Source organism: Heterocephalus glaber, unplaced genomic scaffold (genome assembly GCF_053883595.1).
Source record: "Heterocephalus glaber isolate CG9 unplaced genomic scaffold, H.glaber_assembly_v1.0 deba00001760, whole genome shotgun sequence".
Taxonomy (NCBI): domain Eukaryota; kingdom Metazoa; phylum Chordata; class Mammalia; order Rodentia; family Bathyergidae; genus Heterocephalus; species Heterocephalus glaber.
The window spans coordinates 3,702,264-3,726,269 of NW_028258457.1; the positions used below are offsets into that span (position 1 = coordinate 3,702,264).

Below are 24,006 nucleotides of genomic sequence, written 5' to 3' on the forward strand. Positions count from 1 at the left end.
CCATCTGCGGCCACCCTAACCCTGCCTTCGTCGGCTGGGGCCTGGGAGGTTGGCAGCGGACGTAGGTGAGCGTGGAACCGGGTTCCCTTGGAGCAACCAGAGGAGGCCCCCGCCTGCGCACGCAAGGAACTGGCTCCGAGCCTAGTGACTGCGTAGGGGCGGTGCCGGGAGCACTTCCGGCCTCCAACTCACGCCTCTCACTAGCTATTGGCTGGCACCGTCCCCGCGAATCTGACTGGCAGCTACGTACAGGGGCGGGGTGTGGCCATCGCTTCCGCCAGGCCATGGGGCCGCGCGTGCTGCTGCTGCTGTCGCTGCCGCTCCTGCTGGTGCAGCTATCTGTGCTGCTCTGCGGGGCCGAAAACACTGCACCTTCGTCGCCGCACCCTGCGCAGGCGGCGCCTTCGCTGCGGCCCGCGCCAGCTAATGGGAGCCAGTCGGGAGCGCCGCAAAACAGCACGCACGGTTGGCCGGCAGGCGCGCCCAACACACCGCTGGTACGCTCCTTCTACGTGCTCACCGGCCTCGCTGGCTTGACGCTTATCTACTTCCTCATCCGGGCGTTCAGGTGCGTCAATTTACGCGGCCAACGCTCCGCCGCAGCCAATCGGCGCGCGCTTCGTGTGTCATGTGCCACTCAGCTGGGATGGGAGGGGCAAGTGACGTCAGAGCTTGGGGTGGGAGGTTACGTGAGTCGACGTTCCGCCCCTAAGCGCCCCGTGGGGTCCAGCGGCCTAGTTTTCTCGCTGCAGCTTCCCAGGTCCGAATGCTCCACCCTCTTCCCCAAGTGAAACACCTGAGGCGCGGGCGCGGTGTCGGTGTCGACCCGGCCACATTCCCTGGAGTTTCCTCCCGCCCGTCATCCCCACGCTCGCCCTTAGGTCACCTGGTGTGCCCTCTCTCATTCCGGCCGGGCCCATCTGGCTGGCCCTGTCTGTGGCCCAGACTTCCTATGGGTCCCTAGCCTTCTTCTTTGGCTTTTCTCTGGGCTGACCTCGGAAGGGTCCTCCTCAGGCCGAGGACTGCGTCCCTCCTGGTCACTATTGGGCAAAGTCCAGCTGTCCTCGGTGGCTGATGAATTCCCAAGCACCTCCCTGGCCGCGGCCTGGATCGCCTGCCAGACGCCCTTTCCTCCTTGCTTGCCTCTGCGGCACCGAGGGCAGGTAGAGGCTTGGGTCTGAGATGCCCGCATTCACTCAGTGACTTGGGCAAATGACTCTGTTCTGTGACTCGGCCTCCAGCAGCAAAGCGGGAGCGAGATCTGCATCTCCCTCTTGGGGTCCAGGCACTGGGAGAGGTGTCCATTGCTGTCACCATGGGGAGAATAATTAGTAATCCTCGTGGCAGTGAGAATGGGAAGGACTCAGATGCAGTTAGGCGGGAGGGTGGGAATCCCGTGGGATAGAGGGAAGGGTCTGGACCAAGAGCACCCCAACAGCTGCTGAGCGGGTCTGGACCTCCTTCAGGTTGAAAAAGCCACAGCGAAGGAAGTACGGGCTCCTGGCCAACACTGAGGACCCCAGCGACATGGCCTCCCTGGACAGTGACGAGGAGACTGTATTCGAGTCGAGGAACCTGAAGTGGTAGGGCAGCTCTGCTGGCCTCCAGGGCCTTGAGTGAGGGGCTGGTTGGGTGGCTGGAGTCAGTGACACAGCAGGAGCCAGAGGCTTGATCAGCCTGTGGGGCCCCTGACCCATCACAAGCATCTATGCTCAGGTCACTACCGCCCAGGGCAAGGCTTAGAATCATCCTTAAGATGCCCCAAAGTACTAAGCATGGTGGCGCACACCTGTCATCCCAGCACTCTGGGAGGCTGAGGCAGGAGGATTTCGAGTTTGAGCCCAACCTGGACAACTTAGATCACAAAACACAAATTTTTAGGGGGCGAGAATTTAGCTCAGTGGTTCCGCCCCCTGCCTCACAAGCGGAAGGTCTCGAGTTCAATCCCCAGTACCAAAAAAAGAGCACACAGACAAAACACAAATTTTTTTTTAAGGGCTGGTAATGTAGCCTCATATGAAGACCACCAGTTCCAGTGGTGGAAAATACAGATAATAAATAAGGTGCTCTAGACCCCACCCTGATGGATAACAGAAGTGCCCAGGGGGAGAGTTGGGTCAGGGAAGGCCTGTTGGGTGGCAGGTATCAGCAACAGCACTTGAAGATTCGAGGGTTCCAGGCAGAAGTATCAGCAGGGGTGGAGGCCCTGAGGCTGGCCTGAAGCAGGGCTGGATGGAGACATGAGGGGACCCGCCTGGCTGCCCTCAGGACCCTTGCCTGCTAGGGGTTGGCAGGCACAGAGAACAGGGCACACTTTTCTAAGCCCCCGCAGGAGGCAGATTCTAGGCTAGGGACCCCCCCCCCGCTTGGTGGCTGTTGTGGGTGGGTGTCCTACCCTCCCCTCCTCTCATCCTGTCCCCTTCACCTTCCAGATGCTGCTGTAAGTCAGGCACATTCCAAGAGGCCACAGGGAAGGACAAGATGGCCGCTGCATTCTGCTGGCTTTGGTGTTCACCCTCCAGCTGCCACCCAGAGCACCTGTCACACCCGGACCCCAGCTCCTGACCATGTGGCCTTGACTCCCTGCCCACTGCCACTGCCTGGCCAAGGGAGCCATGTGGAAGCCAGAGGCACCCCAGCAGCTGGCGCCCAGGACTCTGAGGCCCCCAGACAGACTATGACCCATGCCACTCCCTTCCCCTTGGGATCTGGCAGCCCTGCACCAAGGCCTGCTGGGCAGGTGGACTGAGGGGTCTGTCAGGAAGTCCCTTCCTGTGGGGCTGTTGACAATAAAAGAAGCCGTGGCTCTGCACCAGGGGCCAGCCCCACCTTGACTCCACACCGGGCCACCTGGCTGGGCAGGTGAGGTGGGCTGGAGTGTCATTAGAGATTAAGCTGGGCTGCTGTCACCTTGCCCCAGCTGTCTAGAGGATCGGGTGAGGAATCTCAAGTGGTAAACAGAGGCAAGGGGAACATATCTCCAGCTGCCTAGAACAAGGCCTTCCCTGTTATTTCAGTTTCTAGAAAGAAGCCCTATTCATTCCCTCAGATGGGGGTCCCTCTGGTGTGCCACCTTCAACCTGGTGCTCAAGAGCGACTCTGAGGAGTCCAAGTTTCAGGTCACCTGTACCTTTGAGGAGAGGGAGTTCCAGAGGAGCCGGGGCAGTGGTGTGAGGGAGGGAATCATCAGCCTGAGTCTGGGCCAGTGACCCCTTTGGCTCCCCTGTGAGCTGCTGGGCAGCGCCCGGGTCTGGCCTGTCCTCACGTCTTCCCTCTGTCGTTTGGCCTCAGTAGATGAGGAGAGGCTGAGCCACCGCCAGAGGGCTCCCAGACCCTGAGAGCTCACAGAGCCACCTCGAAAGCCGCCTCTGCTGTGTAGTGCGGAGGCGTGGCCACCAGGTGGCAATCGCGCCACCTCGGCCTTTGACTCCCGGAGCCAAACTCCAACCTGGGTCCTGGGTCCGGGCGGCCCGGTTTTTCGAGCACCCCACATCCTCACTTGGGCTCCCCGGGTTCGTCCGCCTCCAAGCTTCCCCTTCCCACCCGGGACTGCCTTCAGGAAGCACTCCCGGACTGCGCTCCGCCGGTCCTGAGTGGAGCATGGGATCCTGCCAGGAGGCTGGGGTGGGCACCCCGGCCCCCGTTGGCTCCTGTCCATCTGCCCCCCACTCCCTGTTCATGTCTCTCCATGTCAGACCCGCTCTTAACAGTTTTGAAGGTACTGTCCCTGGCCCCCAACCTGTGATCTGCGCCCCCTTCCCACATCCTGAGCCATCCTCAACTTCAAAAGGCGCATTAATTACTCTATTGGGGGAGGTCCGAGAGACCTGCTGCCGCCACAGTCCGGAGGAGGCAGGAGGGTGGGTCCCGAGCTGCTTCCATCCTGCTCCCGTCACAGCCAGCCCTGCTGTGAATGCGAGATGGCTTTGGTGTGTGCGTGTGTGCACGCACGTGTGTACATGACTGGGTTGCACTGGCACTAAAGGGCCCCCAGTGCAGCCCATGCCTGCCACACTCCAGGACACCACACACTGTAGGTGCCGGACAGCAGCATAAGCGGTCACACATGGTGCCACCTTTGAGGCTCTCAGACCCTGCTCTCCTTGCCCAGTGCCCCACAAGGTGCCCCCAGCCGGCTCCTGCTCTGCTCTCAGGCCTAGGTCTGGGTCCCGTTTGTAGCTCCCACCCCAACCCCAGTGTCCTGTGTGGGACCTGGAGGCAGTGGCAGTGGTGAGGTGGCCTTGCAGGCCCACAGCCAAGGACATCTTCCTGTGGATGGGGTTGGCGGGTCTCTGCCACACCTGGCACTGGCTCTCCCACAGACTCAGCCCCACCTGCACCGAAATCCCTTAGGGGACTGTGGGCCAGGAGTGCAGGTCACAGGTCCCCTGTCAACTGTGAGTGGCCTGGGTGCCCTGCTCCAGGTGCAGTTGCCAGTGTCTGTGTCCCTGACAAGCATGACTTCAGAAGCACTGCCACCATGGCTCTGAAAAGCAACTTAAACTGGGTGGGCCTGTGACATTTCCTCAACCCAGCCAGAGCAGGACTGTGGGCATCAGCGACGGAGCCAAGCGTCATCTGCTCCAACTCCTGAAGTGATGGCCCTGCCGCAGGCCCAGTGGCTGCTGTGGGAAGGCGACCTGTGTCCAGGCCTGGAGCTGGGGCAGACAGGAGAAGGGGAGAGGTGGAGGGAGGAAGATGGGGAGAAGGGAAAGGGAGGAGGAGGAGGAGAGTGGGAGGCGAGGTCTCATTGGGAGGCTGAAGCAGCAGGGACAAAGTGCCTGGGGGTCCTGTGCTGGTCTTGGGTGCAGGTGTCTAAGGAGCCACACCGCCAAGGTCAGGCCCTGCCAGGGGGACAAGGATGGCATCCTCCTAGCTGGGGAAAGGGACACCTTTCATTTCCTAAATCGGGCATTTGGACCCCGACCCCTCTGAGCAGACCCAGTGTGCACCATGTGCCTGTCCCTGCCACACAGGTAGGGACAGCCCAAGGGGCCCTGACTGCCTCATCTTGCAGCTGCACTGGGCTCCCGAAAGCACCCCCACCAAAGCAGGCGGTGGATTCGATCCAATTTATTCTGTAATGAGAAATTTCTCCCCGAATATTTTTAGCCTTCTTCTCGGTGTTGTGGCCTTTGAAGGCTGAGGGGCTGCTTGACGCGAGCTGGCCCTGCTGCCTGAGCCTGGGCCTGGGCCTGGGGCTGAGCAGGTGAGCAGTGGCTGGTAAGGAACAGGGCTGGAGGCTGGGGACTGGGAGGAGCCTCCAGAGTGTGGGGCCACTGACAGCTCAAGGGCACAGACCTGGTCAGATGGGGGCAGGGGCGACTCCATCAAAGGCCCCAACCTGGGCCTGGCCCAGGGGCCACAGATCCAGGACCCTGGGTAACCCTTGTCCCCACAGTCAGCCTGACCTCTGAACTTTGACTTCGGGGAAGCCTCCCCAGTTGACCCCTCACCCTAGATGACCCCTAACTCTGGAGTCTGGGGCAGCGCTCACCAGGGAGGGCACAGGCCCTGGGGTCCCTAGAGCCTCCAGCCCTGCCCTCCCCTTGCTGCCTGGCCAGTCCTCCAGAGCAGCCGTCGGGCATGGGGCGGTGGAATGGGGGACGCGCCGCCTTTGTTCCTGTCCCCGCTCGGGCTCTGACCTTGAGAGAGAGACAAGAACAGAGGGAGAGCGGAGCTTCTGCTTGAATCCGTGTGGCGGCGGCGGCAGCAGTGGCGGCAGCAGCTCTCGCCTTGGTGGCCCCTGCATGCAAATGAGCCGACCATGGGCCTTGGCGTGGGGTCCCCTCATCCTGCACCCTCACAGCCCTGGCCAACTAGGAGTGAGCAATGAGACCCCCACCAGCCCCACCCAGGGTCCCACAGTCCCTGGGATGCCACCTGGGCCGGCAGCATGCCCCTGTACCTAGGTCCTGCTCTGGGATTGGCCACCTCTGGGAGCTGTGCCAGCTCCCGCTCCAGGCTCTTTACCTGGACAGGTGTCCTGCAGATCTCGGCCCACTCTGCCTTGGTGGGGGCCCTTGCCACATGACTGTAGGCCAGCCTCAGCCACCCCCAGGGGAGCAGGTCCCACCTTCCTCCAGGAGCGCCCCCAGGTCAACACTGGGCCTGCAAACTGGGTGTTTGGCTGGGCATGGTGTCACATGCGTGTAATTCTAGCACTCAGGAGGCTGAGGCAGGAAGACTTCCATGAGTTCGAGACCAGCCTGGACTACATAGTGAGACCCTGTTTCATAAAAAAGGGGGTGTCTGGGCTGGGGATTTAGCTCAGTGGTTTCGCCGCCTGCTGCGCAAGTGCAAGGACCCGAGATCGATCCCTGGTACCAAAAAAAAAGGGAGTGTCTGCAATTAGGTGAAGTCAGGGATGTGGCCCAGGAAAGACAGGCTGAGGCCCCCGCAGGACAGAGGGCAGGCATGCTCACTCAGGCTGGTGGGGAAGCAGGCCTCAAAGAACAAGGTGGGTTTCAACAGGAAGCAAAGAGGAAGGACTTCCACGCTAAGACAAGGCCCTTGATGGTGTGGCTGCAGGGAAGCCAGGAGGAGGGAGCTCTGGGGACATGGTCCTTCATCATGCCCCTTTGCTGGGACAGGTCAGTTGGTCCCTGTAAGGAGTCCATCCTTCCAAAGCCCCTGGCTCCCAGGTTGGGGTCCCCACAGCACTGGCGAATGAATGACCGAGCCATGCTGGACACCACTTTCCAGCTGGGCCTTGGTGACACTCTACCCTCCACAAGCTCGGATCTGTGAGGGAGCTGATGGTGTGAATAAGGGCAGAAATAGAAGACAGACAAGCTCCTGGGACAGCTCCCTGTGCAGACCAGACCCTGGGCCCCACCTGAGCTGTGCCCTGTGCTGGGAACACGGTGTTCTGTCCCTTCCTGCCTACAGGATCCCTGTATTGGTATGGATTTGCCACCCGGCTTTCTGCATCAGCCTGAGCTCAGACTCACTGGGTATCAGGCCCCCTACTATGCGCCTGAGCACAGCCAGAGGGGATGGAGCTCAGAGGGGAGGCACCGGCACTGGAGGGCGTGGCTTCGGGGCTGCAGGACTCCAGGGCTCTGCGCGAGGCTGCACTGGCCACTGCCCGGGCTGATTCAGGACTTTTGTGTCCCCAGGGTGTTTGGATGGGGCTGCGGGAGGGCGAGTGGTGCCCCTCCTGCCGGGCACAGGGCGCGGCTCAGCAGAGACCCCGAGCCCCTCCCAGCGGCGCAGCGAGAGTGGACCCCGACCCCTATTCCGCCCTGGGCCTTCGCAGAGCAGGGTCGCCGGGGCGAGGCCCTGGAGACCCCTCAGCCCGTCGCGGGCCGGTGCGCGCGGGCCTGGCCGGGGCGGGGTGCGGCGGAGGTTGCAGCCCCCCCGCCTCCCTCGCCCACCCCGCGCGTCGGTCGGGGCGCAGCGGGAGGGGGCGCCCGCGGCCCGGGCTGAGCTCGGGCGGCACAAAGGGCCGGAGGCTGAGGCCGAGAGTCTGCGCGCGGCCGGTCCGGCGCCCGGGGCCACCCCGGCACCGCGCGCCGCCGCCGCCGCCGCTGCCGCTGCCTCCGCCTCCACCGCCGCCTGGCTTCTCGACGCCCGAGGTCGCCGGCGCGCGCGGAGGCGGGGCGCGGGGATCTCCAAGCGCGGCGCGCTCCGCCCGCTCGGCAGCGGCGGAGGAGGCGGAGACGCGGGGCAGGCGGCGGCCGGAGAGCGCGGCGGGCGGACCGGGGCCATGGCGCCCGTGCAGCGCCCGTGGTTCCCGCTTCTGCTGCTCCTGGTGCCGCTGCCGCCTCCTCCGCCTTGCGCGCGCGCCGAAGACGCCACCCGCGCCAACGCGGACCGCTACGCCGTCTATTGGAACCGCAGCAACCCCAGGTGAGCGCGCGGCGCCGGGACCCGTCCCCGCCGGGGGGCCTCCGCCAGCCCCAGCCCCGCGCCCCTCCGCCTGGGTGGGTGCGCGGCACCAGGGGACCCCCCTCCTCGGGAACGACCGGCACCCCGGAGTTCGCGTGCGGTACCCCAAGGGCGCCCCACTTCCATGCCGACAAGCGCCCCGCGTTCCCCAGAGCGCCCACATCTCCCGGAGTTTGGGGATCCCCGCTGATACCCTCAGAAGGTGGGCCCGCTCTGAGTTTCCTCTCTGGACTTGGAGGCCACCTGATCCACCAACCTCTGGGGGATCCCCTAGGGCTGAGGAGTTGGTGGGGATCCCTGGGGACCTTGGCACGGAGTGGTCCCCAGAGGTGGAGGCCGGAGAGTGTTCTCCAGGCGCGTCTTGGAGGAGGGTCCTCAGATGAACTTGAGGAAGTTGGTCTGGTCCTTCCCTCCCCTACGTTCACTCCAGGGGGTCCTGGTCCCAGCTTTGTAGGGACGGAGAGAGGGAGGCTCCTAAGGGGCTGCGGTCTGTCTGGGAGGTGTAACCGGGTTGTGTTCCCTTCCCTCCTCTTGGAGCTTATGGGGAAACTGAGGTGCAGGGGGACGAGGGGCTGGCTCAAGGTCACAGGGAGAGGAGCAGAGCTGGGGCGGGACCCGGGTGGCCTGGTGCCCAGCCTGCCACGCCCGGCTGTGGGGCCCTGCTGCCTGCTGCACGGACCCCCGTTTCTCACTGGGTGTGTGCCAGACACTGAGTACAGTTTGAGGGACAGCAGAAGCCCCCACTTGTCCAAGCAAGAAAAGTTTGCTGGCCACTGACCATATCCCAGAGAACCCTCTGGGGCATTTGGGGGTCTCGGAAGCTGGGGTGGATGGGGGATCCCATAGGAGACAGGGTTTGGGGCCCCTGGGGCCCAGGGTGGTCAGCCTAGAACTCAGGGTCTCCCGGTCTGACTGGGCAGCATACAGGGGGCCTTGCTGGCCAGCCCTCTGGCACTGGTCACTTCTCCTCCACCGTGTTCCTGCACCTTGTTGAGCAGCAGTCCCCTCTGTTCCTGCTGTTCTGATCCCCAGGCGGAAAGTTGCATAAAGGGCAGCCTTTGAGGCAGGCTGTGGACAAGGGCAGCCAGTGTCCCACTATGGGGGGTGGGGAGCGTTTGGAGGTGGCCCCCACAGGAGCGGAGCCGTGGGGTCGGGGCCCCAGGGCTGAGGGCAGGCACCCGGGCTTCAGAGAGACAGCCGGGCCACCGCAGAATGGGTCTTGCATTGCCGGCGGTGTTGGTCACATGTGGGTTTGATTAAGGCTCTTCCCTGTCGCTGGCCGCCAGAGGAACCCAGCGAACAGTGCTTCCCCGGACCAAGTTTTTGGTTTCAGCTCCGGAATCTCCGTCCCCCAGCGTGGCCAGTCCTTTGTTCTGGCAGGCACTCCAGGAACCAAGAACGGGGAAGGAAGGGGGTGCTCACGGCTGCCCTGCTGTCCCTACCTGCCGCAGGGCCACAGGCTGCTGGCTGGACCTCTGGCCAGGGGCAAGAGGTGCCCCCCCCCATCGTGCCTGGTTTCAGCCGGCCACTGGGTCACCTCCTGTTGCTGTGTGTCTCACCACCGCTCCGTCCGCTGCCCAAGGGGACAGCCAGGTGGTCCCAGAGCAGACCCTGCAGCACGGGGCCTTCCTTCTCAGCCCCCCTCCTGCCTCAGGCACCCGGGTTGGAGGTGACCATGTCTGTCACTCTACATTGGAACCCAGGACCCAGGTGACCAGCTAGCTCGGGAAGCTCAGATCTGTCTATTGGAGCTTTGTCATTGTCACTGGGGTGTTCTGCAGGGTGGGGTGGGGGTGCAGTCTTGGCAGACTGGGGGCCCCTCTGGAGATCTGGCATTCAGGGATGGCTGCACTGGAACCTGTGCTCAGGTGACCGGGGGTGTAAGGCATGCTGGGAGGGGCAGTCTTGGGGCTTGGCATCCAAAGGCACCCAGAGACAGCAGGGACGTTAGGTCGGGAGGGAGAGGGGCAAAGTCAGTGCCCAGGCCTAGGGATGAGGCTGGGCTGGGTAGGAAGGGACAGAGATGGAGAGATGGGGGAACATTGGACGAAGAAGAGGCAGGCAGGAACCCCATGTTGGAGAGCCAGTGGACAAAGGTGGGTGGGCACATTCCGAGACAGTTGACGACCACATAGGGACCACATGGGAGCCCTAGGGATTGGCACACTTGGATTCAGGACCCACAGGCGGGCAGTGGTGTGGCAAGGCCAGCTACCCCTCCCACCGGCCCCAGTCCCTTTGACGGGTGATAACAAGGATGTGGCTGTTTCTCCAGTGGCCTTCCCCTGCTGTGACACCATTTACAGTGCTCATGCACTGGCCAGCGTCATCACAGAGGGAGCCCCACCTTGCTCTCTTGGGCCACCAGAGGGTGGGGCCCTGCTGGCTGGTCTGGCCTCCGCCCGGCTGGGCACCCCTGAGCTGGTTGCCAGGTGTCTCTGGGCCGGTCCCCATTACCGCTGACTGGGCCAGCTTGGTCCTGGCCAGCTGCCCCTGCTGCCCTGCCCACTGCATTTCCTGTGGCTATGCATGTTGGCCCCATGTCCCGGGGGGCAGGTGTTACACTGGGCCACTGCCACACGTGTGGCTGCGTATGCTTGTGCACTGTGTGCGTGTGTGTGGCGCACACATGTATCTGTGTATGGCAGGGCACCGCCAGAATCCGTGCACACGAGTCTCTGCTGTTGGCATGTGCATGTGCGTGTTTGTGACCAGAGCACACACACATGTGCCTGCATGTTTGGGGTGTCATGTCTGCATGTGTGTGTCTGCACAGAAGGCTGCCATGGTGGGGCGCACGGCTGCATGTGAGATGCAGGAGTGTGCGTGTGTCTGTGAGTGGAACACATGTATGTGCATGCACGTGTGGGGGTTTGTAACCAAACTGGGGACAGCTGTGTTACCCAAGACCTCCAGCCCTTGAAGGGCCACAGCAGTGACCTTGCTGTTTGAGCCATTTTTCTGGGGACAGGGACAGGCTCAGGGATAGATGGGCCAGACTCAGCGTCATACAGCACACCTTCTGTCCCCAGGAGCCCCCACCTATTGAGTGTGGTCCTGCCTGGTGACCTGGGTGATGGCTCTGGGCCCGGGCTGGCACTGTCCCCAGGGCCCCGGGCCAGGCGGCCCTCGGTGTGTGCAGCCCTGAGTCACATTCCCAACAGCCAGGTCAGAAAACAGCAACTTGGGCGGTACCCAGTCCCCAGGGGAGGAGCCTCCTATGGCAGAGGTGACCAGTGTCCCCATTGTGGCCGCTCTTGGGGACAGAGCTTGGCCCCTGGGGAACCAGCTTAGAAGGAGGTGATGCCTTGTTTGCTCCAGAAGGGATTTTTGTTGTGTGAGAGAAGCTCTCACCCCAGCTTTGGGGGTTTGGAGAGCCAAGTGGGGCTCAGGGGACTCGGGGATGGGGACCAGGTTTTAGCAGGGGCTTTAGCTCTGGGTCTGGCAGGCAGCATGGTTGTCTGGACCCCCTGTGCCTCCTCTGAGAAGTGGAGGCACATCGGCACCCCAAGCCTGGTGCAAACCAACAGGACGAAGCAAGGTTCAAGGAGCTCAGAGGACCCACAAAGCGGGGCAAACCAAGGCAGAGCCCACGGTCCAGAGGAGCAGCCTCTGGCCACCAGAGTGCCTGCCGCCAGCACGCCCGAATCCCCAGTGACAGCACACTCCAGCCCAACATCCCTGCCAATGCTCGGGGTCTTTGTGTCCTTGCGTTCCTGTCCCTTTCTCCTTCTCTGGGCTTCCGGGGATGCATAGATGGCCATGTCCTGCATGTCCCCAGACCTCGCCTCTCTGTGTTATGGACTCTGGCAGTGTCATAAAGAATCGAGGCACCGTGCTGGGGTCCCTCGGCCCCGTGGTGACTGTGGACATAGCGAACGTGACCTCCATCCCGTCCCTGCGGCTGGGAGACGGGCAGGGGACCCTGAGTGTCTGACCGCCTGCACCCCAGTGGCCATCCCCTTGAGGGACTGAGGGGGACCCTCCTTAATCGCTCAGGGTCACGCCGTAGACAGAGGGCCTTTCCAGATGGCAGGTGCAGCGTTGGGGCCTGGGAGGCAACATCTTTCGGTTGACAGCTTCCCTTGTCCCTCTGCGTGAGCCACAGGCAGGTGTGGTATCCTGACCCCGAGGCCAGGATTCCTGTGCGTGTCCCTTCCCTCCTCAGGAACCCTCGCTCTAGCCTGGTCACTGCTATTGGGGGATGTTTTCCAGTTTTGGCACACATCCACAGAGAATGGTCAGCTCTGTTCTCTACCTGAGCTGCTGTGCCAGGGGGAAGGAACAGAACCACCTCCTGGCCCTGACCCCACCGAGAGGCTGCCGTGCCAGACACACAGTTGAAAAGCCCAGCGTGGACCAGCAGGGGTTTTCATCTTAACCTCAACCAGACGTTTGAACTCTGTGGCCAAGCCAGCCCCGACAGCTGGGACTCAGAGCCCGTGTGCAGAGCTCCGCCGTCCTACGTGGCCGCCAAGCCTTGGTCCCCCCGGGTGACCGGGGGATCTTGGCTTTGAGGGCCTGCCTCCCACCTGCCATGATCCTAATCTACCTGTCTGGAGGTCCACTGACCCTCTTATGGACAAAGCAGCCTTGGGACTTCAGAGCTGTCCTGAGGTTTGCAAGAGGCCACCTCATCTGGGCTGGCCAAGGAGTGTCAGGGACTGGGTGTGGAGTGAGGACCAAGGGCCAACACACCCTGGGCTCTGCCTGGCCACCAGCACCTTGTGGGGACAGCTACAGCTCCCACCAGGCCTCTCCTTCCTGCTTGGCCCCCTTTCTTCCTGTCTCTCTTCTCCCCTCCTCTCCTCTCTGTCTCTTTCTCTTTCTCTCTCTCTCTTTTTGTAGTGCTGGGGATGGAGCGTTGTGCTCACCACTGATTCCACCCCCAGCTGCTCTGATTGTTCTCTTTGCTTCCACACTGGACGTGAGGCCCCAGTTTACCTTCCTGTATCCACAAGGCCAAAATCATCTTTTTCTTAGAGTCACCCTGCAGCACCTGAAAGCTTTCATTTCATGGGAGGCTCCAGCCAGCCCTGAGATGCCGGAGCCCCCCCCTTCAGCCCCTCAAAAGCTGGGGCTGGGGCCAGCCCATCCTGGGCCTCAAGACCCCGCTTGCTTGATCACTGGCCAGTCCTAGTGCCCCCAGTTGCATCTGCACCCGTCAGAGAGACAGAAATAGCCAGCCGGGGATGGTGACACAGGCCTACAGTCCCAGGACTTTGTGGGAGGCTGAGGCAGGAGGATCAAAGTTCAAGTCCAGCCTGGGCAACTTCGTGACTTAGTGAGATCCTGTCTCAAAATAAAAATAAAAAGGGCTGAGGATGCAGCTCAGTGCAGAGGCCTCGAGTTCCATCTCTACTGAAAGAAAGGAAGAAAGAAAGAAAAGAAAAGAAAGAAACTTGCTTGGTTCAGAGGAAACAGTGCCAAGACCTGCCGACTGTGGAGGGAATCGGGCTGCCGGCTGCACAAGTGCCTCAGTTTACAGTCTGGGGAGGCAGCCCAGCCTACCCCCACCCTAGTTATTACAATTAGTTGCTTAGCTATTAACATCTAATGACTTAACAGGTGGCCAATTGGAGTTAATTAGCTGCGGGCTGGGTGGTTGCTGGAAGGGGGCAATGGGTAGATCCCGGGTGGCTTGGGAAGGGCAGATCGGGGTTCCACGGGGGCTGGGAGGGCTGCCCGGGGATCACTGGCACCTGCCTGGCCAGTGGGCCAGACGGACCAGCAGGGCTGATGTGTGGCGGAGCGGACCATGGGGAGCCCTCCATCTGGGAAGGGAAATCTCCCAGGTCCATCAACCCCTGAGTGAGAATCGGTCCCTTCTGCCTTTCCTGCAGAGCATCAGTCCACTGGGGCTTCAGCGCTAATGGAGGAGATGCGGGCTTTGTGTTGGGCTCACAGGCTGGGTTTTGGGGTGGGGGCCCCCTTGCTCCCTACCCCCATGCAGGCGCCAGGCCTGGCTGCTCCGCCGCCGACTTGGATTTCAGAATGCCAACACAGCAAGGCCGTCGCTATTTACAGCGGAAAGGCAACAAAAACATCCGGCTGCCTTGGACTGGTAGGGCCCTGCTTGCCAAGGTCCTTATTCCCCCTATTCCTGGGGACCAGCTGTCTGCTCCCCACAATTCTAGCATCTCAAAATCCTTGAAACCTTGACCTTTCTTTTTTTTTTTGGTACCGGGGATCAAACTTAGGTCCTTGTGCTTGTGCAGCAGGGGACGAAACCACTGAGCTAAACCCCCAGCCCCAACCTTGACCTTTCTAACTCACTTCTTTGATCAACAAATGTATTGGGTGCCTCTGTCTGCAGGATTGGTGATCATGGGCGGCAGGCAGAGAACAGGAGCCATATGGGGGTGAAAAAATGAAAATAGCAGGAGGAGACTGGAGCAGTCTTCGGTGGAGAGGGCACATGCAAAGGCCCTGGGGTGGGGCAGGACACCCAGGGGAGCATGCATCAGATTTTTCGAGTTGAGGGGAAACAACGGCTCCAACTAGCAGCCTCTGGGGTCTGATGGATGGCTCAAAGCTAAGGTCTCTGGGAAGCCAGGAGCCCGGTGGGCCCTCGCTAGAGTCCAGGGAAGCCCTGGTGTCCAGCTCCCAGCCAAGCAGGCAGCCTGTTTTCTGCTGGTGCAGAACAGAACATGGTGGTGTCAGACACAGGTGTCTTGGGCAACAGAAAGAGATGGCATTGTGTGTGCTGTGTGCTCACCCTTCAGAGCCCATCTCAAGAAGGGTCCTGTAGGGGCCGGAGATTTAGCTCAGTGGTTCTGTCGCTTGCCTTGCAAGCGCAAGGACCCGAGTTCAATCCCTGGTACCAAAAAAAAAAAAAAAAAAAAAAAAAAGAAGGGTCCTGTAGCTAGGCATCGTGGCACACACTTGTCATCCCAATACTCTGGGAGGCTGGGGCAGGAGGATCCCAAGTTTGAGCTCAGCCTAGGCACTCAACAAAACTCTACCTTAAAATTAAAAACTAAGAGGGCCAGGGATTTAGCTCAGTGGTTTCGCCGCCTGCTGCGCAAGCTCAAGGACCCGAGTTCGATCCCCCGTACCAAAAAAAAAAAAAAAGAATTAAAAACTAAGAAAGGACTGAGGATATAACTCAGTTCAAAGCCCCTGAGTCCCATCCCAGTACCACAAAGAAAGAAAGAACAAACCAAGAAGGGCATTGCCAAGAGCCAGGTTCCCTTTCGGGCTGAGTGTGGACCATAGCAGGGACAAGGGTAAACTGAGGACCAGGTCAGCCCAGACTCACCCCCACTGACTGCTGCAGTGCCCATGCCGGCCTCCCCACTGGTCTCCAGTGGCTCCCCAAGTGCCGAGGCGGGCACTGGCCAAAGGTGCCACGATCGGTGAGCTTCGAGGTTTCACTGGGGTCAGGAAGGAGTGAAAATGAGTGTAAATTAGGGGCCCGAAGTGGCTGGCGAGTGGATCATGCCCATGGCCTGGAGGACAGCGGGTCAGTGGGACCTGGGAGCCTGGCTATTCCCGGGGCGTTCCACATCCCTACAGCCCTCCATGTACACACCCTGAGCTCCCGCTGCAGGTAGGGGAAACTGAGGTTCTGAGAAGCTGACCCTGAGACCCACCTCGCTGGGAACTGTCACCCAAGCCCTAGAGTTGCTCGGCTCCTGAGGCACCAGACTGCCATCCGCCTCAGAGAGATATCCTGCACCGCTGGCCTGATGACCGGGCTGGAGTGAGCTCCCTGTCACCGGATGGATGCTAGAGCTCAGGGTGCAGGGCGTGTCCACTCACTCTGCCTCCCTGTCTTGAATTCTCTGCTGCTGGACATCAGCTTCAGGGCTGAAATTCTTGGCATTGAATCCCCAGTAACTGGTGGGGAAACTGAGGCACAAACAATCAGGACTCCTGTCTGCCTCATCACTCCCCTTTGGGGGCCCCAGGACTCTCAGCCCAGCCTGGAGTGGAATCTGGCCTTAGTTTCCCCAGCTGTGCAGGAGGAGGAAGAACCTCAGGCTGCCCTCCCAGCCCTCCCTGCGTGTAGCTTTTATGTGCTAATGAGCCCCTCACAGAGCCCCCCTCATGCCCCCTCAGCTGGCCGAGTTTTCCTGACAGGGCCCCGGGGGACAGAGGCGGGGAGATCTGAGCGGCTTCTGCGCTGGAGCCGCAGGCGGTGGTGGGAGGGGAGCCGTGGACCCGACCCTCAGCTGACCTCCGCCCTCGCTGCCAGGCTGGGTCTGGGTCCCAGGAGGAAGGGGCAGAGGCTGCAGGGTGGCTGGGGCAACCTCCAGGACAAAGGATGGGCTAGGGGGGCCAAGGTGTCAGAAACCAGGGACTCCAGCAGGTGCCTAGGAGGTTGGGGAGCAGCTGCCGGTTCTGTGGGTGCAGGCAGGTTGACTGGATCTCGGGACTCGAGAGAGGCACAGAGGGTGAGAGCTGCACTGGGGTGGCACAGCACCAGAGGCTCGGGCTGAGGTTGATTCCTGTATTGAAACCCTGGGGGGCTGCAGGAGGGGCCCCTGAACCTGAAGGGAAACTGAGGCTGGAGCATGGGCACAGGCTCTGGTAGCCATTCAGAGTGGCTTTGGGAGGCCTGGAGTCCAGACCCCAGCCTGGGGCACAGCGGGTCCCAGTGTTTGCCCTGGACGCCCCAGCCCTCTCCCCACAGTGCTGGGTGTGCAGATGTCCTGCACACCAGGGGACACTGAGGCCCAGGTGAGGGAGAGGATAGATGGAGGCACTGAAGCCCAGGTCCCACAGGCAGGGGGCGACACTGGGCCAGGTCCTGTGAGCTGGGTGCCACATGTGGGGCTTCTCTGAGTGCACTGTCCAGCCCACAAGTGTGCCCTTGTCCCCAAGCCACCCTGCCCCCTCCCTGTGCCGACCCTTCCCTTATCCCTTTGCCAATTTGTTCCCCTGCCCCTATCCCATGTGCCAGCCTGTCCCCCCATTTCCACATTGACCCATCCTGTCTATCTTTCTGTTCCCATGCTGGCCCATCCCCTGTCCCCTGTCCTTGTCCCCCATTGGCTGCTGACTGCCCTCCTGGCAGGTTCCACGTGGGGACGGCAGGCGACGGTGGTGGCTACACCGTGGAGGTGAGCATCAATGACTATCTGGACATCTACTGCCCGCACTATGGGGCGCCACTACCACCGGCCGAACGCATGGAGCACTACGTCCTCTACATGGTCAACGGCGAGGGTCACGCATCCTGTGACCACCGGCAGCGAGGCTTCAAGCGCTGGGAATGCAACCGGCCGGCTGCCCCAGGGGGGCCGCTCAAGTTCTCGGAGAAGTTCCAGCTCTTCACACCCTTCTCACTGGGGTTCGAGTTCCGCCCAGGCCACGAGTACTACTACATCTGTGAGTGGCTTCGGGGATCCAGGAACCCCTGCCAGCAAGCCCAGGCCCTCCTGTTCCCCTTAGCACGAGGGGAGACAGCCTCAGTGGGGCAGAGCCCACATACCCCTGCTGACCCCGTGTCCTTTGGGGGGCCACCGCAGCTCCATACTGTGTTCGCTGGAGAAGGCCACGGTCCCTACCTGAAGTGGAGGTCCCCTTCTTCATAAAGTGCCACCAGCAGACACAGAGGGCCATGCCTGGCACCCCAGTTACTTGGGAGGCTGAGACAGGAAGATCACAAGTTTGAGCCCAACCTGGGCAGTTTAGAAACTTAATATGAGGCCCTGTCTCAAAATAAAAAGTGAAAAGTTCTAGGGATGTAGCTCATTGCAAAGGCCCTGGCTTTAATCCCCGGTGGTGCAAAAACAATAAATAGAGGGGCCGGGGATTTAGCTCAGTGGTTTTACGGCCTGCTGCGCAAGCACAAGGACCCGAGTTTGATCCCCAGTACCAAAAAAAAAAAAGAATAAGAATTAAAAAATTAAAAGGGCTGTGGTATAGCTAACGGTGAGTGCTTGCCTTGCACCACAAAAAACAGAGACAGACATACAGACCTAGGACAGGTGACACCTGCAGCAGTCTTCCTGGGTTGGAGTCCCTGGCTCCACCCTGACCCCGGAGCGGTCTGTCTGCAAGACCGGTGGCAGAAATTTGGGTCCTGCTGTTGCCTACCTGAGATGGGGGTGACAGGCTCTGTACCTTCACCGAGCCAGGGACTGGGGTTCCCATACGGTGACCATCACCGTTTGCAGCATCTCAGCATTGGCCGTGAGCGGGGTGGGGGTTCTGTGGCCCCTCTGCTGCAGGAGCGGCTGGGCGCCTTCCCACCCCAGCTCCTGCTAAGTCAAATTCAACTTTCCATTTCCTCCTCTCTCTGCTCTATTTGAATTTTTTCTCCTTTTAATTCTGAGGAGAAGCGGGTGGGGAAAGGGGGAAGGTGTTTAAATTAAGTCCCATAATATAAGAAAAATTACGTTTTTCTTTCCAAGACATGGAGTTTCATAAAGATAATTATTGCAATTATCCGTCCTATCTCTGTGACAAATGTTATTTTTATTACGTGCTTTTTATCTTCATCTCCTGTCGTGAGGGGCTTCTGGGGGTTGGGCAGAGGTGGCCGCCAGGCCTGTGAGGACCCCCACCTGTCACTCCTGACCGCTCCCAGGGCTTGAACCCAAGGCCTTCCCACTGAGCTGCATTCACAGCCATTTGTATTTTGAGACAGGCTCTCATGCTCAGTTCCCAGGATGGGCTTGAACTTGCAATCCTCCTGCCACAGCCTCCCAGAACGCTGAGATGACAGGCATGCACCACCATGCCTGGCTTGTGTTCCTTACTTTTGAGCCCCACTGTGTGTGGTGTGGGGCCCAGCAGGACAAAGACACAAACCACCTCAGCCCTGGGGTTAGGGCTGGGCAGAGGGAGGGGTACAGGAGCCGACAGAAGGACGGCAGGGAAGCAGAAGGCATTAAGTCTGGGTTTTCTCGTGGGTTCCCCACATAGGTCAGGGTTGGGTCACCAGTGTGGGGAATTGGGGTATGGGCACCAAGAACCCCTTCCTGTTCCCTCTCTTCCAGCTGCCACACCTCCTAATGCTGTGGACCGGCCCTGCCTTCGGCTCAAGGTGTACGTGCGGCCGACCAGTAAGTGCTTCGGGGAACAGGCAGGACCTGGAATCCCTGAGAGGCTGAAAGGCCGGGTTGGGACAGCCTGAGCACAGCATCGGGAGACCCAGGGCCCTGCCCCGGCCTCAGTTTCCCTGATAACCGTCCTGTCTTACATCCCCAGATGAGACCCTGTACGAGGCCCCAGAGCCGATCTTCACCAGTAACAACTCCTGCAGTGGCCTGGGCAGCTGCCGCCTCTTCCTGAGCACCGTCCCTGTGTTGTGGACCCTCCTGGGCTCCTAGTCCTGGCCCGCATGATTGCCCTCGTGGACGCCCGACCTCAGCCCTCGCGACCCCGCTGTGGCCGCCTCTGAGACCAAATAGAGACGCTGCTCTCCCTGGAGCTGCTGCCCGGGCCTCGCGGGCCAAGCCCCAGCCCGGGGAGGGGGCACCAGGCAGCTCCATGGCCCGGCCCAGCCGTCTGCTCTGGGGAGGCCTTGGCCCCCTCTGGGTGATTCTGTGTGTTGGGATTTTTTTGTTTTTGTTTTTTGTTTGTTTGGTTTTTTAGTGTATTTTTCATGATCAGATCAGAAAGACTTGAGTTTTTAATTTAATTTATTCCCTGCGGTTGCCGCTGACTTTGGAAAGGAATCAGTCAATCCCCCTGGCCCCCCAGGGAGGGGAATCTGGGGACACCAGGACCGATCTCTGCTCTGTGCCCCATCTTGCAGGTCCTGGCTGGAGCCCACCGTGGACCCCCAGGTGCCCTGGCCCAAGTGTATGGTGCAAACCCCTCCTTGTGGTCCGGGAGCCCATATCGTCCTGCCTCAGCCCCCTTGCTCCTGGTGATTTGCTTCCAGCTACTGTGGGGCTACAGCTCCATTGGGGATCACAGCCCGCACACATCTTGGCCTGTGCAAACAGGCCCCCACCCAGCCCCTCTGCCCAGCTGAGAAGACATTATATTTCTGTAAATAGAGCCAGCAAGTATAATATACTGTGATTTATTTTTAACGTATTCCTGAGGATGGACTGGAAAGGGTTTTTTTTAGCCCTTTGTTGGGGTCTTTTATTTTGGCGGGGGGGTGGGGGTGGGGGGTTTACTTTTTAGAATAGAAGCAACACTTGGCAATAAGCTCGTTTCGTCTGTTGGAACCCCCTCTCCCTCCACTCTGACCTGATAATGTTTCTAAGAAAAAAAAATGGACAGAACGAAAAGGGAGGGGGACTACTATCAAAAACAGCAGCCCCTCCCCGAAGACAACATAAGGAAGGAAACAACGCATTTATACAGATTTCATATTTCTACCCGCCTTTCCTGACTGTGTTTTATATATATTAAATATATATATATATATATATATTGTGTATGGCCACCGGGGGATGCCCACACCCGCTGTGGAGAGGGCGTCGGGGGCTTTTGTAGGGGTGGTGGGGCGGGCCGTGTGACCACGCCTGGAGCTGGCACCCGGCCTCCTCCCTCATCACAATCAACTTTGGATTCTGTATTTTTTTATAATAAAATGCATAAACATCAAAGGTGTCTGGTCTGTATTTGGGGCCGTTGGCCCAAGTCAAGAGAGCCTGGGAGGTGGGTGTGGGGTCACCGAGGATGGTGGGGAGGCTACCAGGCCCAAAGGAACCTAAAGCAGGGCATGAGGACACATTAGGCCTGTCATCCCAGCTACTTGGGAGACTGAGGCAGCAGGATCTCAAGTTGGAGCCCAGCCTGGACAACTCAGCAAAACCCTTTCTCAAAAAAGAGGCCAAGGGGGCTGGGGATTTAGCTCAGTAGTTTCACCGCCTGCTGCCCAAGCTCAAGGACCCGAATTCGATCCCCAGTACCAAAAAACAAAACAAAACAAAACAAAAAGAGGCCAGGGGTGTGGTTCAGTGTGCAAAGGCCCTGGGTTCCTTGAGTACCACAAAAAAGAGACAGGAACTTGCAGTCACCACGGGTCCTGTGCACCTATGTCTTCACGGCCAGGCCTAGGAACGAGCATTCCATGGGGCCCTGTGTCCTTTACGTCCATCACCAGGCCTCAGTTTCCCCTCTGGGGAATGAAGCTCTCAGGGGCAGCTGGGGGATGGAAGGCCAGGGCTTGGCTGGCTGTGGGTATAAGCAGGGGCTTCCATGGCTGGTCAAGGCCTCCTTGTTCCCTTGTCGGAGTTTGGGGAGGAAGAGGAGGAGGCTGAGCTTCTGGGGCCCAAATGGAGACACAAAGAGGCTGGGGAGACAGTGGTTTGTCCCCGGCCAGCAGGTGACCATGCAGAGGGGCCAGGGTCCTAAGCTGCATCCCACCCACCGTGCCTGCAGCGTCCCGGCATAATTAGCCGAGAGGGAACGCTCTCAGCCCATTAATTCAGCCGGCCAGGCCTGGCGACGGGAGTTGCCTCCTAATGAGGACAGGAGCGACACAAAGAGCCCTGTGTGCACCTCGCCTGCCCCTGTGCTGGCCGTGGATAGATGGACAGACAGCAAGGACAGACACTGCGGTGCTGAGCCCCACGGGGAGGCTGGGGATCCCCCACTCTACAGAGGACGATCCCGAGACTTCCAGAGGCCCCATGCTCCAGCTGGCCAAAGAGCCGGAGAGGACTGAGGGTGACAATGACATGAAGCCTCATGGCAGCTGATGGATGGCTTTAGACACAGCAGTTTTATGGAGCTAGAAGTCACACGTTGCCATCCGTCCATCCCGAGTGCTGGCCCCTGGATTTTACTGCTACCACCAGCTTTGCAATCATCTTTCTGTGGAGCCACAGACTATTCCATCACCCCAAAAGAAAGCCTCTTCGCTGGGTGTGGTGGTGCACACCTGTCACACCTGGGAGGCTGAGGTGGGAGGATCACAAGTTTGAGCCCAGCCTGGGTGACTTAGCAACTTAGCAGGACACTCTGAAAATGAAAATAAAAAGGGCTGGGAACGTAGCTCAGTACAAAGGCCCTAGGCTCAATCCCCAGTACTGAAAAAAAAAAAATTAGCCTCGGCCCTGTGAGTAGTCCCCCATCCCCTCCCCAGCCCCGGCACTAAAGAGTCCACTTCCTGTCCTGGAGTCCCCTGTCCTGGGCATTTCCTGTCCGTGGAGCCCACGCTGTGTCCTCTGTGTCTGGCATCTCTCACTGAGCACAGCATCCTCAGGGTTCCCTCCATGCTGTGGCAAGTGTCACGGGCTCACTCTTTTTATGGCTGAGGACGACCTCACTGTGCATGGATCTGTCCATCTGTGGACACCGGAGCCATTTCCACCTTTTGGCTGTTACGGAAATTATATCTTTATCATCTCAGACAATTTAACACAAAAGGTGATTCTGAGTAGGACAACTGTCGTGTTCCTACCTCAGGACCTTTGCAAGTGCCAGACCCACGGCCTGGGACACCTTTCCCTTGGGTCGCCACTCTGTCCTGAGGCAGGGTCAGGTCACATGTCACCTCCTGGCATCCCTGGATGAGTGGCCACTCAGGCACTGTCCTGTTATCTACCTGTCTGTCCCCAGCAGGGTGGGGCCTGTCCTGGTCTCAGGGGGATGGTGCCTGCCTCAGTGGGCCATCCCCAGGAACTGTCCCCAGCCACATTGCCACACAGGTCCACATGACCCAGGACATGTGCCGGGGCCCACAGCCATGTGCACATTGGGTTGTGTGCTGTGTCTCGGTCTCAGGAACGGCCCCTTTGCCAGCCTCTGGACACCACCTGGGTGTCCACTACCGGGGGCCACATCCAGATGCCCCTCAGCAACCCCATGTCTCTGTCCTCATCTGTATCTGCCACAACCAGGCCCTGAGCTCCTGTGGACCCTGGCCGGCCATTGGCCACCACCACTGGCCACTGCCATCGGTATGCGGGTCCTGTGTGGAGCCTTTTCTGGCCCGGAGGCTCCAGAGGGAAGTAATTTCTCTCCTGCCGCCCATTACTGCCACCTTGGTGCCCACAGTGGGCAGGGGGTGGGGGAGTCCTGAGGCCCTCGGGAATCTGGTTGCAGTGGCCTGGGGCTGGGGCAGGACTTGTTCCTTGGCTTCCAGGGCAGGGCTGTCTGAACTAAGTTCATCTTTTTCTCTTTCTTTTTTTAAATTTTTTGGTACTGGGGATTGAACCGAGGGCCTTCGCACTGAGCTATGCTTCCAGCCATTTTTCCTTTTTGAGATAGAGTTTCACCAAGTGGCCCAGGCTTGTCTTGAATTTGGGATCCTCTTTTCTCAGCCTTCCAGAGGGCTTTGACTCTATCTTCATCTAGGGTGGGGTGGGGGACACACCCCCAGACCCCTTCCTTTTAGTAGTGGGACTGTCACAGGGCTGAAAGGAGAAGCCCCACAGAGTCCCCACTTCCCATGGGGTAAGGGCCAGTGTCCGGTGGCCAGCACTTCCACCCACACCCTCTCTTCTCCAGGAGTCCCCAATTTCCTGGGGTGCCCTGCTCTGCTCCTTTCCCCTGGCTGTGTCCCCAGCCGGATGCCTCCTGAGGGTTTTCCTCTCCTGACCCCTAAGGAAAAGCCACAGAGCTGAAATCGCTTTTCTCTTCAGTTTTTTCTTTTCCCTTGCATTTATCACCTCAGGCATGCTATATTACTTTCCTCTTTTATTTTGTTTCTTGTCTTTACTACTGCACTGTCAGCTCCCTGACCCCAAGGATTTTGGTCTAGATTAGTCTGTCTCAGTCACTGCTGGTCTTTTGCACTGACGGTATGCCTGGTACACAGTCGGTGCTAGATAAATGCTCATCGACTGACTGAATGGTGTGTGTGTGTGTGTGTGTGTGTGTGTGTGTGTGCGCGCGCGCGTGCAGAAGCTACCGGATCAGAAAAGAGGAGATCACATACAAACTGCATCTCCTAGCAGAGCATGGTGACGCATGCCTGTCATGTCAGCACCCTGGGAACTTACAGGCCCAGATGGGATTGGAATGAAGCTGTGGTGTTGCAGACCTTGGTCTGGGCTGCAGGTGGCCACATGGCCACAGGTGGAAATATATGCTCTGAATTCACTGTCCAGGAGCCCCAGGGAACCATAATTCACCACAAGATGACACAGATTCAGATATTAAGTGCCAGAGCCAGGCTGGTGTGGCGGGCAGGGAGAGGGCAGCAGAGGAGGGGCAGGTGGCCCCCACTTCCTCAGTTTCCCCTCTGGA

General features: G+C 59.8%; 2 protein-coding genes across 2 annotated transcripts; both read left to right on the forward strand.

Moving 5' to 3' along the window:
- The first annotated feature begins 136 nt into the window (after positions 1-136).
- On the forward strand, positions 137-2,817 carry Fam174c (family with sequence similarity 174 member C). The gene is made up of 3 exons (XM_013065968.3): positions 137-568; positions 1,467-1,583; positions 2,433-2,817. Coding segments are annotated over exons 1-3 (402 nt in total). The 5' UTR covers positions 137-284; the 3' UTR covers positions 2,434-2,817.
- Positions 2,818-7,646: 4,829 nt separating this feature from the next.
- Efna2 (ephrin A2) lies at positions 7,647-20,399 on the forward strand. Its single transcript, XM_004865962.3, has 4 exons — positions 7,647-7,854; positions 16,916-17,229; positions 18,846-18,911; positions 19,057-20,399. Exons 1-4 carry the CDS (start codon positions 7,712-7,714, stop codon positions 19,176-19,178), a joined length of 645 nt encoding a protein of 214 aa, XP_004866019.2. The 5' UTR covers positions 7,647-7,711; the 3' UTR covers positions 19,179-20,399.
- The last annotated feature ends 3,607 nt before the right edge of the window (positions 20,400-24,006 follow it).

What these genes read in the sequence shown, in the direction of transcription:
- Fam174c (XM_013065968.3), top strand. Translation starts at nt 285, where the DNA reads ATGGGGCCGCGCGTGCTGCTGCTGCTGTCGCTGCCGCTCCTGCTGGTG. An exon ending in TTCCTCATCCGGGCGTTCAG is followed by an intron (nt 569 to 1,466) that starts GTGCGTCAATTT and finishes GACCTCCTTCAG; the next exon opens with GTTGAAAAAGCCACAGCGAA.
- Efna2 (XM_004865962.3), top strand. Translation starts at nt 7,712, where the DNA reads ATGGCGCCCGTGCAGCGCCCGTGGTTCCCGCTTCTGCTGCTCCTGGTG. An exon ending in CCACGAGTACTACTACATCT is followed by an intron (nt 17,230 to 18,845) that starts GTGAGTGGCTTC and finishes CCTCTCTTCCAG; the next exon opens with CTGCCACACCTCCTAATGCT. An exon ending in GGTGTACGTGCGGCCGACCA is followed by an intron (nt 18,912 to 19,056) that starts GTAAGTGCTTCG and finishes TTACATCCCCAG; the next exon opens with ATGAGACCCTGTACGAGGCC.